The following is a 26,056-nucleotide window of genomic DNA, read 5'->3' as shown; positions in this document are numbered from 1 at the left end:
TGGAGCAAAATAAGCAATGATCATCGCTACTGCCTTAATGAAAGCTTTGTCAAAAGGGTAAAGGTATTAATCTTATAATTGGCTGTCTTTTGTTGTTTAATCTCTGGAGTTATAAAAAGTAAGGATCAATGAACTCTGACAAAATAAAGAAAAAACAAAAACTTTGGAAAGCAAGAATCCATTATCAATAGAAATTAGGGGAAAAAGGACTACTCGACTTTGCTCAGTTTAAAATCTTGAACTGAAGTAATATTTCAAGCTGAATATGCCCAAAAGAATTTTGAAACCAGAACGCAAGCTGTTGAAAACTATTTCAGACAATGCTGCACCGCACTCCTCGCCTTCACCCTCTAGGCTCCTGATCTATCCCCATTCACAACTCCAGGCCTGCCTCTCTGTGGCTGTGCCCTCTTCATCTGACGGACTTTTTGACATCCAAGCAACACCCACCTTTGAATTGCTGGGATTGCTGGAAATGCCAGGCAATCTTATGAAATCCAGTCCCCCTCTCACTGGGTGTGGAGGTGGGGTGGGCTGGAAACACTGTTTCACGTGACCAGTAGGGTATAATTGCCATGCTGTAGCTTTTTCTTTTAAGTTGATCAGTGGGTTTGGAACCAAGGTTCCTTGTCGAATGGAACCAGTCGATTTGCAAACACAGCTACGCGGGCTAAGCTCAGTTCAGCGGAACACACACAACATCTCAGGGCAAGACCAACATTAAAATGTATTAATGAAGGAAGCCATGCAATATTGTTTGATGTTTGGACCTTGTGAGAAACTCAGTCGCCATATTTGCTTAACAACACTGACAGGGGAGCCATTCATGGCGAGGTTATGTTACTGTATTAGTAAATCACATATCTAGGTTAATGCTCTGGGGACAAGTACAAATTTCACCAATTTAAATTCAAAATATAGAATTAGTAACATGACAATTATCATCAACTATGATTTGTTACAAAACATTGATTGTTTGATGTCTTTAAGGGAGGGAATTCTGTTTTCCTTACCTGGTCTGACCTACAATTGGACTCCAAATCCACAGCAATATGGCTGACTCTTAGTTGCTGTCTGAAATGACCCCTTGAGCCACTCAGTTCACGGGCAGTTAGACACGGGCAACAATTGCTGTACTTGCCAGTGACACCTACATCCCAAAAAAAAAGACTGTACATTAAAAGCAGTATTGGACATTGTGTGTATGTGATGAGTTTCTAAAGAAATGCAAATTTCATTTTTGAGTTTTATAATTGGAGAGTAGATTTTAAAGTTGTTGCGTTAGACAAACTACTCAAGTTCGATAAAACAAACATCTGCAGGTGCTGGAGATCTGAAACACAGACCGAAATCGCTGGAGAAACTCAGCAGGTCCGGCAGCATCTATGCGGGGAGAGAGAAGAGTTAACATTTCAAGTCCAGTGGCTCCTCTTCAGAACTGATAGCTGATAGGGGAAAAAATTGGTATTTGTGCTGGATGAGATTGGGAGGGATGTGGAGTGAGAAGTGAGTGGATAGGTGGAGAGAGAAAGAAAGAAAACCAGAGAAATGTGAAAGGGGTTGGCGGACAAGGAGATCATTGATAGAAGGCCAGGACAGAAGAGAAATCAAATAAATCATTATGAGAGCTAAGGGTACAAGAGAATAGGTAGGCTGTGCTGACAGCAACTCACGTCTTGATGGGATCAGAGTGTGGGGATGGGTGAAAAACAACATGGAAGGACAGAATCGGCTCTAAAGTTAGAAAATTCGCTGTTGAGTCCCAGAGGCTGCAGGGTCCTGAAGTAGAGAATGAGATGTCTTCAGGCTTGTGTTGAGGGTCCCTGGAACGCAGCAGCAGGCCTGAGACAGAAATGTTGGCCTGGGAAAATGGTGTTGTGTTGAAGTGGCCGGCATCTGGAAGCACATAGTCATTGTTACTGTCAAAACATAGGTGTTCTGTGAAACAGCCGCTGAGTCTGCATTTCATCTCCCTAGTGTGGAAGAAACCACATTTAGAACAGTGAATATAGTGGACTAGATTGAATGAAATGGAGATAAATTGCTGCTTACTCAAATTTGATATAGATTACATATAGCGTTTGAAATGTTAAAGATTACATAGTAACTTTAACAGAAATTTGAGGGTGCATACATGAGGACCAATGGTTGGCACAACATCGTGGGCTGAAGGGCCTGTTCTATGTTCTATATTGATTAAACAGATAAACCTCACAGTAGTTTGTGGTACTAATTTTGTTTCCCAACTACAGTTAATTTATAGTGATTTAATCAAAAGCTTAGACACATGACAGCCATTCTGTAATACATGCACCTTGATATATAGCTGTAATCTGTTAGTAATAGAACTAAATGTTTGAGTTTACTCATACATATTTTTCAACATATATTATTGTTTTTGAAGGTTCTACTGAGTACTAGCCTGCTAAAATGCTATCAGTTTAATATGCAACTTTAAAGAGCCACACTCGATGTTCTAGGAGGAATGTATTTTCAGTGAATCATACAAAACTTGATTTATTTCGACCCCACTTCATAAAGTAAATTTAGGACCAGTTTTATTGCCAACAAATGGAGAATGTTTTTCTAATGCATTTGATTGATAGCTCGACCTTTCCTCTGTTTTGTTATAGGTGGAATGATGGGTGACCTTACAATGCCGAATGGTGCAGGCACCAGCCCTGTCGGTAAGCAAAAATCCTGGCATGAGCTCAATAGTTTAACCTACTGACAGTAGAAAAGTGGAATTAATGCTATTGCACTCAGGGTTACGTATCTACTTTGTGTGATAGTATTACATGAGTAATAATGAGTCAGTAACCTGTTTTCTATTTCTTGCAATTTCATTAATTTCTTTTGACATGACTGGATGATGCATAAATGAGTGGCTGACTTGCTATCATCCATTTTACTCTGCCTTGCAAAGTTGATATGAAATCTTCCTCATCCTTTCAACTCCAACTTACAAGCTCAAACCTGCTGGAATTTGCATTCAGAAACTTCTGGGTTAAGAAATTTATGCTGTTGTGTTGCCATTTTGCTCGTGTAATTGTTCAGAATAGGTGGTTCTTTTTTCTGCCTCTGTCATATTGCTGATCCTCATCAGGACAAATCCATTTGTTGCGATTCAGCATTTACTTTTGTTTAGTGTGTAAATGATTGCAATTACTATTTCTCTACTGCTTGAGCCTTTTGTTCACTAACCTTTAATTTTTTTAAAAACATTGTTCGTGTTTAAACATGCACTTTTGAGAATGCGTAGAGTGGTTTCCCAAACTCCAAAAGGTTTATGGAGTATCTTCACAATGGTACTTAGCAAGGTTTTGTTGCAAAATCTTCAACCATCATCTGGCTTATAACCCGAAGAGCTGCAGAAACTTCACTTGCCTTACTATTACCTTAACAATTTTAGTTTCTAAGAAGGGAAGCTCCATTCGAGTATCACACAGATCATTTAAATATACATGATAAGCCAATTTTATGAAGAAGAGATTTGCAGTTTAAATTCCTAGGATAACACAAAGCAGCTCATAGCCAGTAACAGTCAAACACCAGTTTTTGTGCAAAGTCGAGTTTGGAATATCACCCTACTGGCGTGTCACAGGCAATGCAAGAAATCTAGGACTAGAGTATACACAAACCACAGCACGACGTTTTCATGAAGAAAATATATGACAATTGAAATGTCAAATTACCAGCAACCATAAACTGGCTTGGCCATTTTTATCATTATGGCGTGGCTGTTGAAAATCTCATTTGTGCTCTTTTTGCCTCTAAACTGGCTGCATAGCTACACATTCTCCATCCTTTATAAGCTTTGGCAGATCCAAACTCTGCGGCCCTCAGGTTAGTCTACACCATTCTACCCAAAAAAAAACCCTTACTCCAGTTGGAATTGGTCCCATATTTCCCAATCTTTCAACTTAGCACTTTACAGCCTTAGTTTGGGTCTTTTATTGATCCCTCAGTCAATGGACTGAAGGTAACAACCATGTGGTGGTCTAGTCATAGGTTGGAAAGCTGAGGCAGTCCCTTGTGGCCGTTATTGGAACTCCATATGGGATTACTGCACAGAATAGAATTTCGTAGAATCCCTATAGTGTGGAAACAGGCCCTTCGGCCCAACAAGTCCGCACTGACCCTCAGAGCACCCCACCTGGTTCCATCCCCATCCCCCTGTAGCCCACCTAACCTACACATTCCTGAACACCACAGGCAATTTAGCATGACCAGCTGACCTGCACATCTTTGGACTGTCAGAGGAAACCCAGGTAGACACGGGGAGAATGTGCAAACTCCACACAGACAGTCGCCCGAGGGTGGAATCGAACCCGGCCCCTGGCATTGTGAGACAGCAGTGCCAACCATTGAACCATGGTGCCACCCCATTAAGTTGAGCATTACTCGGGCAGATGCTGTCTGCTGTCAAAGCCTCCATATTATTAAACATGCCATTTCCAAGAGTCACTGCCAGTCAAAAGCCAGCAATTCTTCAGTCACATTGATAGCCTCTACTGTTACTGCAACAAAGACCCTGTGATGTTGGTGAGTTGATGCAGACCAGAACAATGCTGTGTTGCAGGGGGCACTCTTTGAGCAATGGGCAGCCCCAGTCACCAGTGAGGTGTGCTTCCTTTGGGCAGAAAGTGCCTGATCAGGAGGGTATCTCTCACCCTGACAGAAGTTCACTAGCTTTTGCATATCAGCAGCAGTGGCATGAGGCTGTTAAGTGCTCATTGCTTGGACACTCAAGGGCTTTAATTGGGAGAAGATAGACAAGAAAGCAATCCTCAATCTTCTCTATTTGACAATCGGAAAGAGTCAAAGACTCCTGATTATATGCTCCCCCTTCCCAAGGGTGGAACTGTAAATAACTAAAGTCAACCCCATGACACATCAACATTTCCTATACTCGGATCTTGCTGAATTATTTCCAGAAGTTGTACCTTTTGAGCAATCCATGTCATCAACATTCCTAAACAGATGACTAACAGTCGGCCTACTTACAGTGATGGTTTAACTGGATTCGATGTAATCTCATACACCGCCATCATGTGCATGTTACAGTACCAGGTATTCAGCACGCCAAATTTATACACTCAATTTCCAACAACCCTCTCCCTTTTGAACAGATCAATGCCTAAGTATGTGCTTACGTTTCCATAACTTATGTAAGAATATCTACATGAAATGGCATTTCTTCCCTGTAAAAATATCAAGTTCTAATTATGTTGTGTTTTTTGGGTATTATTTCAACTTTCTTCCTCACTTTGTGACTCAGCAGAAATTCTTGCATGCAGATCTAATCCTGCTTCCTCCCTAGCTGCTGTCTAAGACTGAATGCATGAAATTGCTGATACACTTGGTAAGATATTTCCTTCCAAGCTGATTGCATATTTCTGCAACTATTTTAGTTGTCATTGTGTGATCCTACCCTACCCTACCTCAAACCATCTGTTGAAAATGTAATTCTTGCCTTTATTCACTGCCTAACCTGGCTGTCTTAATTCAGTTTGGTTAATGACAAATCATTCTCACATCGTATGCTTCAAATGAAACAAAACTGTTCTACGCCTCATTTCACTTTTCTTTCGGTTATCACTAGCCATAATGGGGCCATTGGCATTATCTTGCTTCTTTGGCTTTCTTCAAGTTTCCCCCAGTCCACACATCATTGTTATCTACTCTCTCAAGTTTTCTTCCTTCTGTTCTGATTTTGCAGTACTCTTTTTTTTTTCTTTCAAATCCTAAATTTCTATTCTTGATCCAACTCATTAGCCTGTCTTTCTATCCATCCAATGCATACTAATCTTCCTCTATCAAACCCATGTTTCAAAAGCTGTTATTCTGGGGTGGCATGGTGCCTCAGTGGTTAGCATTGCTGCCTCACAGTGCCAGGGAACCCAGTTCGATTGCAGCCTTGGGCGACTGTCTGTACGGATGGAGTTTGCACATTCTCCCTGTGCCTGCATGGTTTTCCTCTGGTTTCCTCCCACAGACCAAAGATGTGCAGGTTAGGTGGATTGGCCATGCTAAATTGCCCGTAGTGTCCAGGGGTATGCTATCTTTGTGGGTTAACCATGGGAATAGCAGGGCTCCGGTAGGGGAGTGATTCTGGGTGGGATGCTCTTCAAAATGGCCTGCTTCCACACTTTGGGGCCTCTATGATTCTTCTCTCATTTTTTCTTCAAAGTCTAATTGTGGCAATAGCAAAGTGCAATACTGCACACCACGACCTGTACTGGACAGGTTTTAAGTCCTATGCTGATGCTTTAGACTTCCAGGTGCTACTTAAGTCACGAGTTTTGTTCTTGTACCAGCTCATGTCACATGGATTTCACTCTTGGCTACAGCCTGTTTATCAGTGATACGAAGTATTTTGTTTTACTCATTGTCTCATCTCATTGCTTCCAATCTTTATTTTTCCATTACCATTTAGGCAAAATAAAGCATGACGCCACATATTTAACTTTGGCTTTTCATAAAATGATATGCAGAGAAGCATTTTAAATTTGCACCTTCAATCCCATTTCACCTGCCAAGTAATGAACCATTATTATGAAAACATTAATAAATAGATCTCCAATAAGGGCATGGAAGAAACCTACAAGTCTAGAAATTGTTGGAGAAGCGCTATCGGCTTAGGCAAAGAGTCCTTGGGTGAAATCTGAAAAGAACTTGATTTGCCGAAATTTCTTGCATTCATGTGAGGAATCAATCAAGGCTTTTTTTCGGTGTTGAGAGCAACTCATTGCATTTTCAAACAGTTCTGGATGTTGAGATGAGATCCTGTCTAATGAGTGGCAAGATTCCTCTCAACAGGGAATATTTCTTGTTCATATATTTGCTCATTACTGGACAGCTTCCGATTCTATGACCTGCCATGAAAAAATTAGATGTCAGCACCACCCATGTGAAAGACCAAGTAGGTACCTGGCAACTTCAGTTGTTCCTTTGGCTTCCCAGGCTGGCATCTTGGAGACGAGGCAACAATGTCTCAGGGCACAGTCTAGAGCAACTTACCACACTCAACCCTGGCTGCTCACCCCTCCACTGTGTAAAGATGCTGGGGACGGACACTTGTCAGCCTATCAGGATCCTCGCGGCACCTCGTCAATGCACTTACATGCTGTTTCCGCACTTTAAAGTGGCAGTTTGGGGTGCACTGACAACTTGCGTTGAAACACAGCTGCGGGGACATTTTGCGTGCAGCTCACAGACTGGACCAGGCTGTGTCCCAGCACTGCTCTGTTCCTCCCTTAGCACTTACTCACTTTGTGCCTGCCTGGATGCTCACAACATCCCTGCCTTATCGCCCATTGATGTGCTTTGGCACCCTACAATACCAAGCTCCCATCACTTATGTCTTGCCTTGCAGTTTAGCCACAAAGCCAGAAACTTGCCATGGTCGTCAGCTGTCATCGGTTAAATTCAGTCAAGGGATCCTGATTTCGTAAGTTAAGGGCAGTCTCTGTCAGTCCCAAGACTTGTACGTTTGTCACGCAGTGCATCAGGGTCAGAATCCTGGGCTAGAAGAAGTTAATGTCCATGAACAAACATAACTTCAGCTGGGTTCACAGCCTTCAGCTTGTGCCAGAGGCCTAACCTCTGGTAGTCATCTAATTATTTAACATCTATGGCCGAATAACTAATTATTGTTCGTGGGAAGTTACCCAAGGATGTTGTCTGTCTGCCTTTGGAAGGGAATTTAATGTCCTCCATTTGGTATTATATGATCATTTTAAAAACGAACCTTCTTTGAAAGGAGATAATCGTTATAGGTTGGCACTATTACGGGTATGTGGCAGATGGTGTAAATTCTATAATTAGAATGTTTGCAAAGTGACATTTAATATATCAGCAAAGTTTTGAGACTGGCACTTTGAATTTAACGTGCATCTATTTTGATTTCTTAATGCGATTATTCAGTAAAATCTGAGTTATTCGAACTCTATTTTGTAGTGTTAACTTTGGTGAAAATTCGGCAAACGTGAGGTGAAAATCTTCAGGTGTTGCAAATCTGAATTTAAAATAAGTTTAGTCTTGTAACAAGCTTGATTTTAAAATGAGCTTGTTCTGAACTTGCAATGTAATTTGTCAAGTAATAGGAATAAGATCAGAATGTACTGAAGCAAAGTGGAACAGAGATCCCTGTTTATGCTGTATCTAACATTCAGTACAACACCAAAATTCTAGTAAACTAATCAAAGGTATGTAGCATACAGTGAAGCAGCACACTGTATAGAAGAGAGGTTCCCAAAGTGTGACAAGAGTAATCATTGCTCAGTGGCTGTGGAGCAGATACCAATATTTGACAGTCCAAAGATTGGCTACAAGGTCCCTTTAAATGTGTGTGGTTTTTTCATTTGCTTGTCTGTGGCCTCATCCAGTGAGTTCATTGACAGCAACAGACCCAGAAAATGGGAGGTGTCTTCTGTTTCTCGTTTTTTGTTTTTTTTTGTTTTTATTTCATTGACTCCCAGGACATGGATGTCGCTGCCCGGGTGATCGTTTATTGCCCACCCTTAATTATCCATTGAAAAAATGGTGGGAGCTGCCTCCTTGAACCGCTGCAATCAATTTGCTGTAGGTATGCCCACAACACAGCTAGGAAGGGAGTTCAGGATTTTACCCCACTGACACTGAATGGCATTATGTGCCTGCATCTCTGCTGTTCAAACTCGCACCAGCACAATGAGTCTTTACTCCCATTCCAATTTTCTGTCTCGGGTTGCACCAAACATGCATTATTAAACTGGAGTCATAGCAGAAAACAAGTTGGGAAGCACTGATTCAGAATTCATATCAGCTGCTGTGTAAGATAAGTGGGAACTTCACCGTAGTAAAAAGGAAGTGGCTAAACTCTAAGTTCATTTCAATTTCACCACAGTCTTCCATTTACTTTTACCCTGAAAGTTGAGCCTTGCAACTCAACTGTTAATTTTTATGCTCTGTTATTACTGTAATTAAATTTATAGCATAAAGAGGATTACATAATTCTTTAGATTTGTCATTATATAGCTAATTGTTCACATTGACCTACCAGTAGAAGGTACTGTTTTTACACAGAAAATACCAATATAATTAGTATACAGGGTATTTTCTAAAACACTCAGCAGAATTTGCTTTACTCAAATGACAGTTTCAGGTTTGTGTTCTTTTATTGATTGCAAAGCCAGTAGCATGTAAGCTGAGCAGATCTTCTGAACATCCAGCAAGGGTTGGATGACGTCATGTGATTACGTTCCTAGTACACAATAACCTGCCAGCTAACAGTGCCCGTTGTATGCTATGCAAACAGCAGGTGCAGATTAAGGACAAACCCTGGAACTGAGACCCCAGTGAGACCTTGATGGATCATCAGCTGTTGTTTTTACCTTCTGAGTGCACGGAGAGGCAGCTTTTGAAAAGAGCTCAGTATGTCAGCACGGATGTCAGTTTCACATTCTTGGCATGTTCTTTGTTTGTTGCCAGAGCTGTTGAGAAACAGACCCCAGCTCTCTCTCATTTTCCAGAAATTAATCTCATGATTTAAGAGTGAAGCAAGTTGAGTAATGTTTTGACTTCCTGATTCAATAAGGGCATTTATAATTTTAGCATTGTAAAATGTCCTGTAAAAGTACAGAATGGGTTGAAAGATCATTTTCTATATATCAATAACACACAAATCTGGAAATTTGTATTTTACAGGCTTAAAACGCATCCAATAGGGTGGATTATATGAATATATATAAAAGTATATCTGAAAGTGTGGTGTTTGTGCTTGATGGATAGCTGTAAGCCTCTTCCCTATAAAATTAGGGGGTCTAACACTTTGTTGAGGCTATCTTGTCAAAATTGGACTTCTTTGAACATGACCTTCACTGAACATGACCTTCAAACTTGCTGTAGTTAGGTTAACCAGTGCCCTGTGCAGCTTGTGAAGGCTGCTGTTGAAATGGTGGCTTTGCCTCCAGTCTGAGACCATAACCTGTTCCCCAATACCAGGACTAGCCTTGTCTCTGTGAAACCTCAGAACTGGTTCTGGATGGTATATTGGCATCCTCGACTTATCTGCAGGATACTAATGAGGTTTGAAGTCCAACTTAGACTTGAAACTCAGTAGTGTAATAACAGCAGGGAAGAAGCTTTTTTTGAACCTATTGGTACAAGTGTTTAAGCTTTTGTGTCTTCTGCCTGATGGGGAGAGGTTGAAAGACATAATAATTGGGTGGGAGGGGTCTTTGATATTAGCTGCTTTTCTGTGGCATTATATTCCAGATTTGTTCTTTAATTGAGTCTAAATTCTCCCAGCTGGCATTGTGGGTTTTGAACAGCTGTCTTTTGAAGCATTATTCCAGACCCCTGGAATAAATAATCTAGTAACATTACCACTGTGCTGTTAACTTTGCATTCTGTCCTGATTTGGGCTGAACAAGCATTCAGTTGTCTATAGAAGACTGTATTTGTTTCTTCTTGACTAGGAAGCTGGATAAGCTCCTTGCTGGTCTCATTTTTGAGACTGTAAGAAATAGAAACAGCATCAAGCCTCTTGGTCCATGGAGTCTGCTCTGCCATTCGATCATGGACGATATGTTTCTCAACTCCATTGTCCTGCTTTGCCCCTGTAACCTTTGATCCCCATGCTAATCAAGAGCATATCTATTTCTGTTTTAAATGCACTCCATGAATTGACCTTGACTGTTTTCTGTGGTAATGAGTTCCACAGATTTTCCACACACTGACTGAAAAAAAGCCTCCTCTTCTCCGTTCAAAATGGTCATCTCTTCACTCTGAGGCTATTATCCTGAATCCTAGTCTTCCTCACTATTGGAAATAACTTCTCCATGTCCATCTTATCCGGACCTGTCAGTATTCTGTACGTTTCAATGAGACCCCACCTCATCCTTCTAATCTCCATTGAGCATAGACCCAGAGTCCTCAATTGCATCTTATATGACGAGCCCTTCATCCCCAGGATCATTCTTGTAATCCTCCTGTGGACTTCCTCCAATGCCAGCATGTCGTCCCTTAGATATAGGGCCCAAAACTGCTCGCAACAGTCCAAATGCAGTCTACAACCGTAGCAGTACATCTTTATTCTTGTATTCTAGCCCCCTTGAAATGAATGCTAACATTGTATTTACCTTCCCAGGTTCCGCAGTAATGACCCCGATGAGATCCTGTAGAGAACTATTTCAGGCTCATTCAGGGCCTGGAAAGAGAGTTCATTTTGAAATGAATTGCAATCAAAACTCATCTGACTCATTTGAGCTGTAATTGAGCATTGGAAAAAACATGGATCAGCAGATTATCTGCACATCAGTACATTTTTGTGTAATGGTTTATTGCAAGCTATTTTATGTTTATAACTTTGGTTAAACGCTGTGAAAGGGTTTCTTGTATGGTAGGGGCATTTTATTTATTCTTTCATAGGATGTGGGTATCATTGGTAAGGCCAACATTTATTGCGTATCCATGGTTGCCTTTGGGACGGTGCCTTCTTGAACTGCTACAGTCCCATGTGGTGAAGGTGCTTCTACAGAGTGGTTAGAGAGCGAGTGGGTCAGTATGAAAAGGCTGAACGTGAAGTCAGCTTTAGAGTTTATATTGTCACCAAGCAAAGATAATAAACAAAATGAGCTTTAGAGCTACCATTATTTTTATTAGATCTCTCTGCCAGCCGTTGTGCAGTAACTTTGAGGTCAATCTTTGCAGTGTAGATAGCTGCCCTGTTTGGAATTGTATGTGCAGCAAAAGGCTTCCAAAGGAACACCAACTAAATTCTGCAAATGTAGAATTTCTATGAGACATTTACGTTTGAAAGCTTAAGCTCTTGTTTCAGCCTTAACCTGAAGTCATGCACCTTCAAGCATAGGTGATGTGCTTGAATTTGTGCAGAGAAGGTGAGAGCTTCAAGTTCTACTTTTGTACCTACTAATTAACTCTTTCTTGGGCGTACTAATGAATGAATGCACAAACAAATAAAGGCCTGCCTCCAAAATCTTTGACTCACTTGTCAGACAAAGCATTGTCTAACTTGGCATGAATATGTTCAATGACCAGACTCCCCTGCTCTCTGTAGAAGAGAATCGCACAGACTAATCCTTTTCAAGAGGTGAAATTCCTCCACATCTTGGTCTTGAATGGGAAACCACTTACTTTTAAACTGCACCCCTAGAGCTAGATTCTCTGAGAAGGGGAAACAGCCTCTCGGTTATTGCAGCAATACCTGTCTCAGGGTCTTGCATCTTTCAGTAAGATCTGCTGTATCTGACTGGAAACCAGTTGCTTGCAAAATGTCATCAGCCAACGCATTCACCCACATTAGACTTCTCTCGTTGGCCAGGATTCATATGTGAATTGCCTCTCCACTGCTCCTGAGAATTCCTGACATTTTGTCCCTGTCATCTTAACACAAGCTTGTTGAGTAGTGGTCATCTCTTGGCAAAGGCCTGGCCTATTTCTTAGCTTCCTCCCTTGCACTGCCTCTTGACATGTATCCTTGGCCTGCTTCCTGTCCTTTAGACTTGCCAACATTCAGGACATGGCCTCAATACACATCTGCGCCTCTAGCCCTCACTTGGTGTGTACCACTTTGTCTCCACCCCACCCTCCAATATCTGCTGATCTTGGACTCTTTTCAGTTCAGTTTGCCCTGTCTTCCTTCCCGGCCATAAAATTAAACCCGTCTAAAAATAAACCTGAGTAACCCCCCACAAGATTTCCATAGCACACCAGCTCAGGCCTGAGCTCTGAATATTGAAGATACTGTAAAAATACATTTTTTTGAAATTATTCATCAGTTATTTGTACAAGTGCATCTTTATGTTTTGACTTTGTTTATTGAATAATTCCCAGAATGTAATAGGCTGAGCAACTGCAGTTCACTTTCAGTCAGAACTTTACAATCTTTAGTCCCATCTTTTGCGTACTGAACCTTGCTTGGTCATAAGTTTCTGTAGCTATTTTAATTGACCTGCTTGGATATGTTGTGAGGTACTTCCCGCAAAGATGGGACTTGAACTCAGATCACTGGCCCAGAGGCAGGGACTCTATCTCACAAGAGCCCGAGGTCGGTCACTCATTATTTCAATCAACTTGTTTAGACAAGATATGATACACAGTCAGGACAAGTGGGACTCAAGCCCAATCTTCCTGACTAGAATGCAGGGGCATTACCCCCATGGTTTTGTTCTCTAGTAAATATCTGATTTGTGAAACAGACTTCTTCAAAATCAACCAATGTGCTCACAGTTGATATCTAAGCGAATAGGTAAGAATACAGTAAATCTTAAAAGAAATTAGTCGAATAAAAACCAATGATCACCAGTTGAAGGAACGTTATAGTTCATCTTTTGTTAATTCTAGGATTACACTAGATCTGCTTGAATTATATTTTTAGAACAGTGCCCAAGCATTTTAACTGGGTGGCATGCTATAAAAGTTTGGCTATCTATAGCATGGTTAAATGGTTTGGAGGGGATGGAAGGTACAGTTTGTTTGTTAGGTAGTGTGTAGTTTTAAAACAAAAATTACTTAAGACTGTGTAATCTATGCCATTGTTTGATGAGTTGTTACTCTGTTTTGCACTAGTGAGAAGTTAATCCTGAAAATTGGTAATCAATTAATTCATTATGATTTGGTTTAAAGGTATAAAACTGTCCTTAACTGCTACCTGAAAGGAAAGGTGACATCTCCTAATTTTTAATGTCATCCTGTTTGGTGGCTGTACAATAATTGGTTAAAGTTGCAGCAACAACAATGCACATATTATGAAAAAGTATCATAGCAAAATCCATCATAAGGGATGTAGGTAATTGAAAGTTTGGTGACAGTGGTGGGCCAGAGTAGGATGATGCATGATAGGTTAGAGTAAACGGAAGGCAGAGTTTGCCAGGTTATAGGGAGTTACCATGAAATAGACAGATATGCTGTTGGAGGAATGGTGTATGTATACATCTTTGTAACCTAGATTGTGTTAGATCACAAGTTAAAAGTTGGCTCTGATCTCAAATAGAATAACAACTCCACCAGGATATGAAGAAACCATTGAAAAATATCTCCCATGTTTGAAATCATTGTTTTTCTGAAAGAACTGAACTAATCAACAGAATGATCTCTTCCAGGCACCAGTTGTTTCTTATGAAAAATTCAAATTACTGCTCTGTTCAAAAACAGAGACTTGGGAGAAATTATTTCAGGAGGACCCTGAACTTTTCCATTTATTATTGGTGTTATTGAAAATAAATATTGAATTTAATGTAGATGTTCACTCCTTGGGCAGTCACTTTCAGGCTGGTCGTAGACAGATTTAGAAGTTTTCCCTCCCAATCACCAGGATAAAACTTCATTTTCTATCTTTCAGCTAGCCCTACTTCTTCTGGCAAAAGCAAGTGAGAGGTCAGGACAATCCAAAAAAGCAATGTATTCTTTCATTGACAGAATGGGCAAAAAATACCCTTTGAAAACATTGCTAAGAATATCTCACAGTTGGATAATGTTTGCCAAGCAGAAAGGATTACGTAAATTTGATGCCCAACTGGTGCATTTTGAGAGCAACATCTCCACCAGAGAGACTACTTGACAAGCAATCAACACTGTTCCCCTGATACATTTTAAATGTTGTTTTCTCTTTGTATCGGGATGCCTCGTAAATTGTTACGAGTGCAAGATGAATAGCTTAAACAAAATGTCTTTAATTTCAGCAATACTTAACATTTTTACTCAATACTCAAACCTCTACTGTGTAAAGCATTCTTTTTAAAAATATATAAAGTGTTAGAAAGGCTTTCACATCAGTTAATACCCACCATCAACTCACAAGGGAAGATGAAAAAACTGTTCAGTTTATTAAAATTTGAAGTTTTAGTGACTTTCTTGAAATTTGATCTGATCACTTTCATGATCACTAGATGGCAGTAAAATGCACAACGTTGATTTGCAATTACTCTCCCTGTAGATTGATGAAACCCAACTATGCATGAGAGGGTGTAAGACAACACAGTGTGAAGCTGGAGGAACGCGGTAGGCCAGGCAGCATCAGAGGAGCCTGCTGTGTTCCCTCAACACTGCACTGTACTGTCTCTGACTCCAACATCTGCAGTTCTTACTATCTCTATGCATGAGGGTGAGCTTGGTTTTAAAACTGTTAAATTAGAAGACGAAGTTGTTTGAGTTAAAAAGCTATAAACTAACTTAAATGTTACATTTAAAATGAAAATATTTTGCTATTTGACTTTTTTTTAAAGTGGAATTGATAAGATTTTGTGCCGTGCACTCCATTGTGGACATAATGTTACTTGTTTTATTGGTCAGTAATTAAAATGATTAATCTTTTGCCTTCCAGATACTGATAGCTTGAGGTCTGTGAAGAGCTAATGCATACAAACAGATATCACTATTTAGAAATTCATTGCTGTGTTCTTTTGTACTGGTTAGCTTCTCCTGGTATAAAGATGTTTTAGTTAACCAATACAGAATGAGGCGCTTTCTCATTTTTACTGCATAGTTTTGTAGAACAAAATGATCAGTGTATGATTGAAGGTTTCTGTTTTCATGCTTTGCTAGATGATGCAGATCAGGTTTGTTATTAAATGGGGTCTGTATTATATTAATGTTTTATATTATTATGGTCCCAAGTGCGTCCAGTGGAATGCACAAAAGCAGCAAGCATCAAAATAAGAGATACAAGGTGTGGAGCTGGATGAACACAGCAAGCCAAGCAGCATCAGAGGATCAAGAAGGCTGATGTTTTGGGCCTAGACCCTTCTTCAGAAAAGTGCTGTACACCTTGTTATCTTAGATTCTCCAACATCTGCAGTTCCTACTATCTGTGAAGCATCAAAATAATAGACCTTTTACTGTCGAAGTTCCCACTTACTTGAACGTCAATAGTGAATAATATGGATGAGTTTTGGTCATCTTAAGATGTTAAGACTAAGCTGCTGCTTATCATTTCATGTTAGTTTATTGCAACACAAATTTGGTGCGAGGATCCCATCAGAATCACCATTTCCACGATCATATGATATGATAGTAATGTGATAGACATGATCACTGCCCTGTTGTTACAATTGAGACTGGAGGAATCCACTGACTGTCTCTACTAAACTCTACTGGTGTCCAGTATACAAGAGAGTAAGAAATAGAATCAGAATCCCTACAGTGTGGAAACAGGCCCTTTGGCCCAACAAGTCCACACTGACCCTCAGTGCACCCTCCCAAACCCATTCCTCTATAATGTACCTAATCTACACATTCTTGAACTCTGCGGGCAATTTAGCATGGCCAATCCACCTAATTTGCACATCTTTGGACTGTAGGAGGAAACCGGAGCACCCGGGGGAAACCCACGCAGACATGGATGGAATGTGCAAACTCAACACAGACGATTGCCTGAGGGTGGAATTGAACTCGGGTCCTTGGTACTGTGTGGTACAGTGCCAACCACTGAGCCACTGTGCTGAAGCAAGAGCAGGCCATCGGGCCTATTGAGCCTGCTCTGCAATTCATTAACTCGTTTCATGGACTCTGCTCTAGTTAACTGCACGTGAACCATAACTCTCAATTCCTTTGCTGTTCAAACTTCTATCTTTGCCTTAAAAACATTCCATGAGGTAGCCTCAACTGCTTCGTTGGGTAGAAATTCCACAGATTCACGATCCTTTGGGTGAAGAAGTTCCTCCTCAATTCAGTCCTAAATCTGCTGCCCCTTATTTTGAGGCTGTGTTACCTAGTTCTCGTTTCACCAGGCAGTGGAAACAACCTCCCTGCTTCTGTCTTATCTGTTCTCTTCATAATTTTATACATTTTTATAAGATCTCTGTCATTCTTCTAAATTCCAATAAGTACAGCCCCAGACCAATCTGTCCTCGTAAGCCAACCCTCTCCACTCCAGAAGCATCCCAATGAGCCCCCTCTGCACACCCTCCAGTGACAGTATGCCCTTTCTCAAGAGACCAAAACTGTACACAATACTCCAAGTGTGGCCTCACCAGCACCATATACAGCTTCAGCATAACCTCCCTATTTTTAAACTCCATCCATCTAGTAATGAAGTACAATATGCTGTTTGCCTTCTTAATTACCTGCTGCACCTGCAAACCAACTCTGTAATTCATGTACAAGGACACCTAGAACCCTCTACACAGCAACATGCTGCAACTTTTCCCCGTTTAAATAATAGTACATTTTGCTAGTATTCCAAAATGGACGACCCCACATTTACCAACATTGTGCTCCTTCTGCCAGACCCTTGCCTGTTCGTTTAACTACCTCTCTCTCTACACACTTTCAGTCCAAGAAATTAACTTTCAGTCATGATTTTTTTTTTAAAAAAGTGTCTTTTGAAAAAAATGTTGTTTTATTTAGAATCTCCAAAAGAAAACTGAATAATGAAATATCTACCTAGTGTTGTATTCCAGCAGGGAAAAAAGGCAATTTATAATTGACCAAAGCTGCATTTGTTCAGTAGTTCATTTCTTCCAAACAAGTGTCTAATTACCTTGACAGTTGACTGTTCATCGTTCGTGGATAAATTGAATATTTTTAAGGAAGCTCATACTCGTCTTTAAAGCGCTGTTGTATAGCCATAGTTAGATCTTTATTCGGAGAACAGAGAGAATTCACAAGACAATCACAGTTCCTAATCACATTCAGTCCCTCTTAGTTCTGGGATTTTTGCCTGCACCAGGGCATCTATATGTCTGTACTAAGGCTAGATCACCTGAACTGCACAGTAATATTTATTAGGCAAGGGCTCTTTTCTCTAGAAAAGTGAAGATTTGAAGAAGGACCTGATCGAGGCCAGTTATGATGGGGTTTGATAGTGTAGTTGCAGAGAAAGTGTTTCCACTTGTGGCCAAGAGCAAAACTTGGCCATAAATAAAAGATAATTCATAAATCCAAAATGGAGTTCAGGAGAAATGTTTTCAACCAATCCATGGTTAGAGTGTGGAACTCCCGACTCTAGGGAGCTGTTGAAATGAATACCCATTGAAAGCTAGCAAAGGATTAGAGGAAGAAAGAAATTGGATATGTTGATGGGGTTTGATCAAGAAGGTTCTAGAAGTTTTGGATCACTGCTGTTCCGTGGGTCACTGGAGCCAAATGTGTAGTCATTGTGCTGTAAATACTTTTTCAGTAGATAATGAAGAATGTACTGATAGCATATTATCTTTTAGTAGTTCAAGTATGTACCCCTTGCCCTATGTGTACTCTTGGTTTTAAGTTAACGCTGCTAATTAACCTTGTGCAAATTATCCATTTGCTTTTTTATGTACCATGGTAAGATCATACCCAGATTGAAAAGTTTAATTCTCTCCAGACCTTCCTGGTAACTTAACTCTTTAGTACCAAGCATTTACTTTGCAGCTGTTTTTACATTATCGCCCATGTTTCTTGGAAACCAGGACTGGCCATAGTGCTAAAGGTGTGGCCTGACTAGCGCTCTGTTCTTGAAGTTGGCCTTGACCTCTTTGGGCTTGTACTTTACTATTTTGGTTATATGCTTCGACAGTCTGTTGGTCTTTGACATTCAACAAATGCTGAAGAACTATGTAGTCAAAGTACTGTAAATGCCCGAAATCTGAAATAAAAACAGAAATTGCTGGAAAAGTTCAGATCTGCCAGCTTCAGAGAGGAGAGAATGAGAATTAAGGTTATGAGTTGTATTTGGTTCAAAAAGTTAACTCGCTCCACGACTGCTGCTAGACCTGCTGAGCTTTTCCTGCCCTTTCTGTTTTAAGTTGTGCATAACTTTACATTCTTTATTTCTTCAGCATAATTCACAACACACATTTGTTGCCCATTTTCCCTTTCTGGGTGAAGTAAGTTGTATTTTTCTGCATTAATATTTCAAACCACTTGTTTTGAGCCCATTTGGCAAGTTTTAGGCTGCCTTTTAATTTCAGTGTCCCTCCTCATTTACCATTCTTTGCAAATGTAACCTTCTTGTATTATGTTGCTGAATGTAAACCAGTGTATTTTAAATGTAAATTAGAAACAGTAACGCACTGCTCAGTACTGAAATGATTTCTATAAACAAAGGATATTTGGATTACTAAAGGATTCTATTGCAATCTTAACGCATCTCTTTTTATAAAGAACTGTCAATTATATAAAGAAGGGCTTCTTCACTTATACTCACACCAGAGGGGCACAGCATTCTCCTAATTGTAGTAATTTGCCAAAGGGTTATTAAACAATTATTTTGTTTTTGGAATTCCTGACCTAGCACTGTATCGTTTAGTGGCTAGTCGTCTGCTGTAGATAAATGATTTAAAAAAAAAACGACATTTCGTACAGTCATCTGTTTGAAGTGAATGTTGTGAGGTAGTTTTCTAACCCAACTGTTGTCCTATTGAAAGTGGCACAGGTGGAAATAACATTTAACTTTTAATTTGTACCTTTTTCATCCCTGAAGAGCTGAGATGTAAAATTACATCCAGAAATAGATATCTATTTTTAAGGAGCAAACTAAAATTTTCCACGCTGCTGCTTCATCTTAAAAAAAAAAGAATTATTGCTAATTTTAAGAGAAAGCTTGCCTGCAAGAGAATGCACCTTCTAATTAAGTTCAAGGATGATGTTTGCTTTAAAACTCACTGTCTAGCCTAGATCGTTGGACACCAGTTCTAGGGAGGCCAGCTATTTTCTGAGAGATGGCTGGCATCCAGATGTAATCAGAAAAGATCCGTTTTTGATTTATTGAATTCATTAGTTGAGCTTCAAAGGAATGGCCCAATTCGTTTGAAGCCATCAAATGCAGAAAACCTTGTAAGAGGTTTCCGATGTAAAATCACAGTCAAAAACCTTGGGTAGCATTTAATGCCGTCTGTAGGGGTGTACATTTTAATCAAGCACGTGGGACCCTGATACCATCTCTTCACCAGCCATGGCTAGATGTTCAATGGACAGCCCTCCTACCTGCAGCAAATTGGACCATTTAAAGTGGGCAATTAATGCCCATTTAAGACTGGTTTTAACGCAGCAATGGTTGGGCGTTTGCCATCATGTGTTAAGTATGATGGGTATGTGCTTGTGGATGTTAATCGCAAGCTCTTTTGGGGTGGTCCGTCATTCAAAAGCACAGTACCTGATCCAGAGATTGACGAGGGATTGAGGTGTGCTGTCCCTCTCAATCTCCACGTCTCTTCCCCACACCCATGAAGACCTTCATTGTCCAGTTAAGTCCCAAAATGTAGCAAAGTAAGTTTGCGCTCTTGCTAGCGAGTGGAAAATAAATCCCTGTCAACTTCTGTTGAATCCATGCTGGTTTAGATTCTTAATTCTTGTCAAAATATTACATTTAGAGAGAGTGTGATGCTGTTTCTCGGTTAACAGGCAGGAGGCAGAACAGAAATTTTGGCAAGATTTACTGCAAACTATGGATTTTCCAGCAAGGAAAATCTATTTTTGGCCTATTTAAAAAGCAGTGTCTATTTACTGCAATCTGTTTAGGAAGAGAGTGCAGCAATGTCTCCGGTTAAAAGCAGTGTGAATTCTGCAGCAAAATGCAGGAGCAGAGGATAATTATGGACAAAGTTAATAATCATTTACAGCAATGCAGACGCCACATGTGATTCACAGGGGAATTGTGCAATCACCTCCTTCTTGGCTAGGAACAATGGCAACACTAAATCCACTCGTTGATGTATTCAATATTTGAGCCCCAGTCAGTCTGATCTAACATAACGAGCATATGCCATGTGCCTGGTAATTCTTGACCACAAATAATTACATTTAAGCAATAAGAACTCCCAAATGCAATAAAAGTTAATGAAAGAATGTATTTTTTTATCAAAATTCATTTCAGGAAATGGTTTTGTTAACCCTCGTGCTTCGCCTGGCCTGCTGTGCTCCACAGGTGGGAGTGGATTAGGAAAAGTGATGCCCACAAAGTCACCGCCCCCTCCTGGTGGAAATGTTGCAATGAATAATCGCAAGCCAGACCTACGCGTCGTCATACCACCAACAAGCAAGGGAATGATGCCACCTCTGGTGAGTCCATTAGAAAACAAATTGAGTTATTGTAATCATCAGTAGTTGTGTGACTCCAGTTTATTCCGCTACTTTGGAAATTATAAGCAGAATGCCTCAGAGAACACAGTTCTCTGGGTACAAGGTTTGTGAGATTTATTCAGAAGTCATTCCATAGAATATACAAGATGTTATGCAGCAAAACATTGTGATCACCCTTATTATTAGCACATCAGCTTACATCTCCATTGTGTCTTCCATGAAACAAAACACCCTGAGGCAATTCTTTGGGAGTTTGACTGTGCTGTACCTAGGAAAGGTGGTCAAAATAATGCCCAAGGACACAGGATTATGAAGAATTGAGTAGAGGCCAGGGTTGAAGGGACAGGATGGTGAAGCTGGGTAAAAGCAGACCCATGAGCTGACATTGGATGCTGGATGCGTGTGAAAGAGATTTCATGAGTAGATTAGAGGAATGAGTCCTTGAGAGATGGTAATGCAAGATCTCCTGAAAGAGTTGATCTTGTCTTGTGGTTGGCATTAGTCTGAGATTGAACTTGGAACAGCAGTCAGTAACAGTGGTACGGCAGGACGTGATCATGCAAGGTTCAGGAGCTGGAGGTAAGCCGCCTTGGCAACATTCTCAATGTGTGGGTTGATGGGAGCACAAAAGTACACATACAGATTCATTGAAAACAAATGCCTTATTGGGACGCAGAATTACAGTCTGGGGAAAATAGCAGAAAGTGAGCAACAGCACATGCTGTGTAGTGAGAGCAGATCTGCATTCGGGTGAATGAATGTGAACATGTTTTATTGAACGTAACTATGGACAGAAGAGAGCCTGTCTGAGATACTCCATAGTCTGTTCCTGGTTCTGTCTTGATCTGGTATTATTAAGACACAGGTCCTCATGTATGTGTTCAATTAACATTTTACTGTACACACTTCCTTAAAGTTGAACTATTGCAATGCGTTGGTTTGTGTAGGACTTGACTTTGACCAGATTATAGAATAACCATCATCAAATTTAGGGTGAAACAGAAAGTCAGAGTTGGTGCCATTGATGTACTTGTTGATGCTGACGTTATTGATTGAAAATGTTTGAGGGACAACTTATAAAGTGTGAATAGGAGGGAACTGTGGATGGAACACCCCAGGTATTATAATTAAGGGAGGAGAATCTCATGGAGAAAATTAACTGACTACATTGGGAAAGATGTAAAGGAATACAGGAAGTGAGTGTCTGTTCCAGGAAAATATAAAATATTCACCAAACATCAATGCTGCACTTCCATTTCAATGTAACCATTGATCCATTTAACAAAGAAATCAAATCAAATAACAAAGACAGGAATTGCTGGAGAAACTCAGCAGATCTGGCAGCATCTGCGGAGAAAAACAGAGTTAACATTTCAAGCCCAGTGTCATGAATTTCAGATTTTTTCAGATTCCCAGCATCCACAGTTCTTTGTTTTATGTGACTAGTGACAGGGTTATCATTCCCAATAACACAGTATGCTTGTTTTTATATCTGCTTTCTGCAGTCAGAGGAGGATGAATTGGATATGGTAAGTCTGATTGCTCCTTGGAGAAATGTGTGTGATTATACTCGGTCTTGAAATAGTTTTGAACTAGTACTAATTTTTGTAAGATATAGTATTATCAACCATATCATTGCATGGCTTTGTGTTTGAAGTGAAAAGTCCTTTTTATTTCTGTGTTTATTGTGTGGAAAGTCAGTGCGTTATTCCCTCACATAAAGAAAATATTTGAATCCCTACTTTTGAAGTAGCTGCTAATTTTAAACCTCACATTTTTGAAACTATACCTCTGATTACTGTTTAGCTCTTGGGTGTTAACAGAACTCAAAGCATGTAAGAGCACCTTCATTAACAGCAAAAAACACCTATTCTACTCATTTCCCAGTGCATAAGTAGCTTTCGTTAACCTGTCAGAATGTAAGTATACAGGATGATTTTCCTCTTGTCCACATTTAATAGTGCATCTTGCTTTGTTTTGAGTTATTGAGACCCTTCTAGCTCATTCGTATATGTCCAGTATTGAGTTGCAAGGCTGTATTGCTCAAGTCCTGTTAATGTATTTTGATTTGAAAAATTAAATTCCTTTGGATTCCATTAAAAGTACTGGATTTGTTCCTCAATATGATCAAGTATTATCACCATTTAATAACTCTGTATATCTGCTAAGTACAGTTGTACATACTAGTCAGTACTAGGTTCTAAAATTGTCAGTAGTTTTAAGATCTGTGGAAGCTTTTACTTTCCTTTTCATGAAGGATTATCAATGAGCCTATAAGTTTAAATGGATTTGGTATTTTGAACATGCAAGATATTTCATAATTTTTTTTTCCCTCATCCTTTTGGGTTGTTTGTGATTTTCAATCTATAAATACACGATTTAGCAATCTACTGAGCTAACAACTACAACAGAAGAATTTGTTTAGTGATAACTATCATTTTTGTGTTAGAATTTATATTTTTTTAACATCTTTTGTAGGAACAATGTTTAACTGTATTATGGCTTTTTGACCACTTATTATTGTTTTAAGTTGCCTTTTAACCTTTTAATCTGGGTAGACCATCTTCCATCCTCCCACTTCCTCTTCTCCATTTTGTTACTTTGGCTGCATAGACCATTGTTCCTGTGTAAGTCTTGATAACTTGGGTCACGCAGCAGCAACCAGCAGAAATTTGAGGCTAATGATAATAGCACTACTGTCCAGACAGAGTCCAGTCAACTCAGCACAGACTGGCTTTTGGATCTTGTATTTGCTGCTTAAACTTTTCAAGCAGCTAAAGCATCTGACTGCATGTTATTTAGCATTGTAGTGCTGCTTCTTCATGATGGCTGCAACTCCCAATGGAATATTGAAATACAGTGTTCTTTCCAGGACTCTAAATGACTTCAGTTATATTTTGCAGCATTCCATGCCAGTATGCGCATAGAACCTACTTGTGAAATGTTAATGAAAAATTAAAGTAGACCCAATATTGAAGATTATGAGAAAGAAGGAACCCACCCATTTGACTGTATCAGTCCTGCAAAGAACCTGCACAGATCAAAAACTAAGATCTGGCTCTCCTTGTGGACTTGTGTTTTTCCCCTGCTTCAAATGTCATCCATGAGAAGCATTGCCCTAGTAGTAGCACTGTCAATTTGACAGAAGCCTGGTATGGGATGCTTTCAAAGATGCTCAGCAATTGACTATAATCCTCATGAGGAAAGATTTCCTCTCCCTCGAACTTTGCTCTGCATACCAGTACACCTGGTGGAGAATTGGCAAAACTACTGACAGTGGCAAGTTGAGCTTCAGTGATGGGCTCCAATTCTAGCAGCTTTCTGTTCTGAAATTAAATACCCAGCCTATTTTGGTTCTGATAAGAATTGGAGCATATCTTTTAATTCTTCTATATTACAAGTCAAATAAATGAGATGCAGAGAAAGCATTAAAACATTTAGTTCCCTCTTACGTGTGATTTTTAACTTAATTGCCCAAAATAAGATGTAATGTTACGAGATTTGTGCTCTGACCAATCCCCAACCCAGCATTTCCATTTATTATTAATCCTCAGAGGCGTACAGTCGTGAAAGCAACTTCAATATGCAAATCTGGTTTCTTGCTTTTTTGGTGAGCCACTTCATCCTGTGACTTAATGTGGGTTAATGAACTGTAGATCAGAAACAGCTTTTTTAATGAAGGAAACAAAAATACATTTACATTTCCAATAATTCTTGCGCAGCTTTGCACATGGAAAAGTCTATCTTATGTGAAAGTGCTTCAGTGGCATATGCTCGGGTTAAATAATTTTTTTTTTTATTTATAGAATGTACAGAGGATAAGCAGTTCACAGTCAACACAGGCTCTTGCAACTCCAGTAGTGTCTGTTACTACTCCAAGTCTACCACCACATGGTCTGTTGTACTCCACTTACAACACGGGTAATCCAACAAAATTCATTCTTATTCATTATTGTCTGCACTGAAGTACAGTTTAAAAAGAAATTAGTTTCTTCCTTTCTCAAATATAAATATTAACAGAAGTGACATTGCTTGAATTTTCGACTCAGTCTAGATATAGGAACGGAAGGTTTTGGTGATATGGCTGTAAGGTCTGAGCATTACAGGTTCTGATAGAATCAACCTGAGAACATGTCAATGTTTTGATTTGGGATCTGCTCTTTCTAGTGAAATAATTGTAGGCAATCTTTCTTATAATCTTCTAGTGATAAGAAATAGATGTTCAAATTATTTTTTTTCAGATTAAGTTCAAATATCATTGAAATGTTATAGTTGTTGATGTTGTTGATGTATGTTGTTGATCTCTTGAGGAATGATGGTCTGAATGAATGGATGAATCCAGATACTCAGTACTCCATATAAATTGCACCAGCTGAATAAAAATTAGTTCTAACTGCTTGAAAATTTCTGCTTCCAGGTCAGAAAAAGTCCAACATTAATTTTCTCTTTTGCTAAGTTGCTTAATTAATGGACAGTAATATCTGGAAAAGGATGGCCATTTTCAAATTCTGTCCTCTAATTTTGTTTAAATACTCTTTAAAATTCTTTTTTTAATGAGGTATTAGTTGTTTCCAAAAAAAAATTCTCTATTGACCTTTAATTGGCATGTTACAGGCTGTGGAGCTTTAGGAAGAATTTTCTAAGGCCATGATGTTGACATTGTCAAAACAAATTAAAAGACGCAAGAGACTCAAGTCCTGTAAAACTAAAATGTGTGAAGATAGGCTGGAACATTTGCACTAATTATTGAGATCCATCTTATTACCGAACAACAGTAGTACTGCACTTCTATGTGGTTGAACAATCAGACATGAGACTTACCTGTTTAAAGTCTTGTTTTGGTGTAATATTTTAGTGTTCATTGTTAATTACTACAATGTAAACCAGCGTGATGTTTAAATGAGGATACCTGTGAGTTTAGCATTCTACTGATTAGACATTGGGCTGGAATTAATGAAGTCTGTTGTGGCTAGAAATATAGTGACTGGGCCCACTAAATCACAGGAGAGGCCATGTGGGAAGGGCTGAGTTGGGATTCCGGGCTACTGCTGGC

At 39.6% G+C, this 26,056-nt stretch overlaps 1 protein-coding gene across 14 annotated transcripts in view; it reads left to right on the top strand.

The window, feature by feature from the left end:
* Positions 1-26,056, top strand: part of mef2aa (myocyte enhancer factor 2aa) — a 221,331-nt gene that overhangs the window by 181,182 nt on the left and 14,093 nt on the right. For 12 of the 14 annotated variants that reach the window (XM_059639317.1, XM_048562659.2, XM_048562664.2 and 9 more), the window contains 4 exons: positions 2,634-2,687; positions 20,798-20,982; positions 22,509-22,532; positions 24,810-24,924. In XM_059639317.1, the coding sequence (XP_059495300.1) occupies positions 2,634-2,687; positions 20,798-20,982; positions 22,509-22,532; positions 24,810-24,924 (378 nt within the window). The remainder of the gene's footprint in view (positions 1-2,633; positions 2,688-20,797; positions 20,983-22,508; positions 22,533-24,809; positions 24,925-26,056) is intronic. The other 2 variants (XM_048562662.2, XM_048562663.2) reach the window with 1 other exon arrangement.

Source organism: Stegostoma tigrinum, chromosome 33, assembly GCF_030684315.1.
Source record: "Stegostoma tigrinum isolate sSteTig4 chromosome 33, sSteTig4.hap1, whole genome shotgun sequence".
In the NCBI taxonomy this organism is placed as follows: Eukaryota; Metazoa; Chordata; class Chondrichthyes; order Orectolobiformes; family Stegostomatidae; genus Stegostoma; species Stegostoma tigrinum.
The sequence above is the reverse complement of the archived record's forward strand: the minus strand, read 5'-3'. Positions and strand labels throughout refer to the sequence as shown.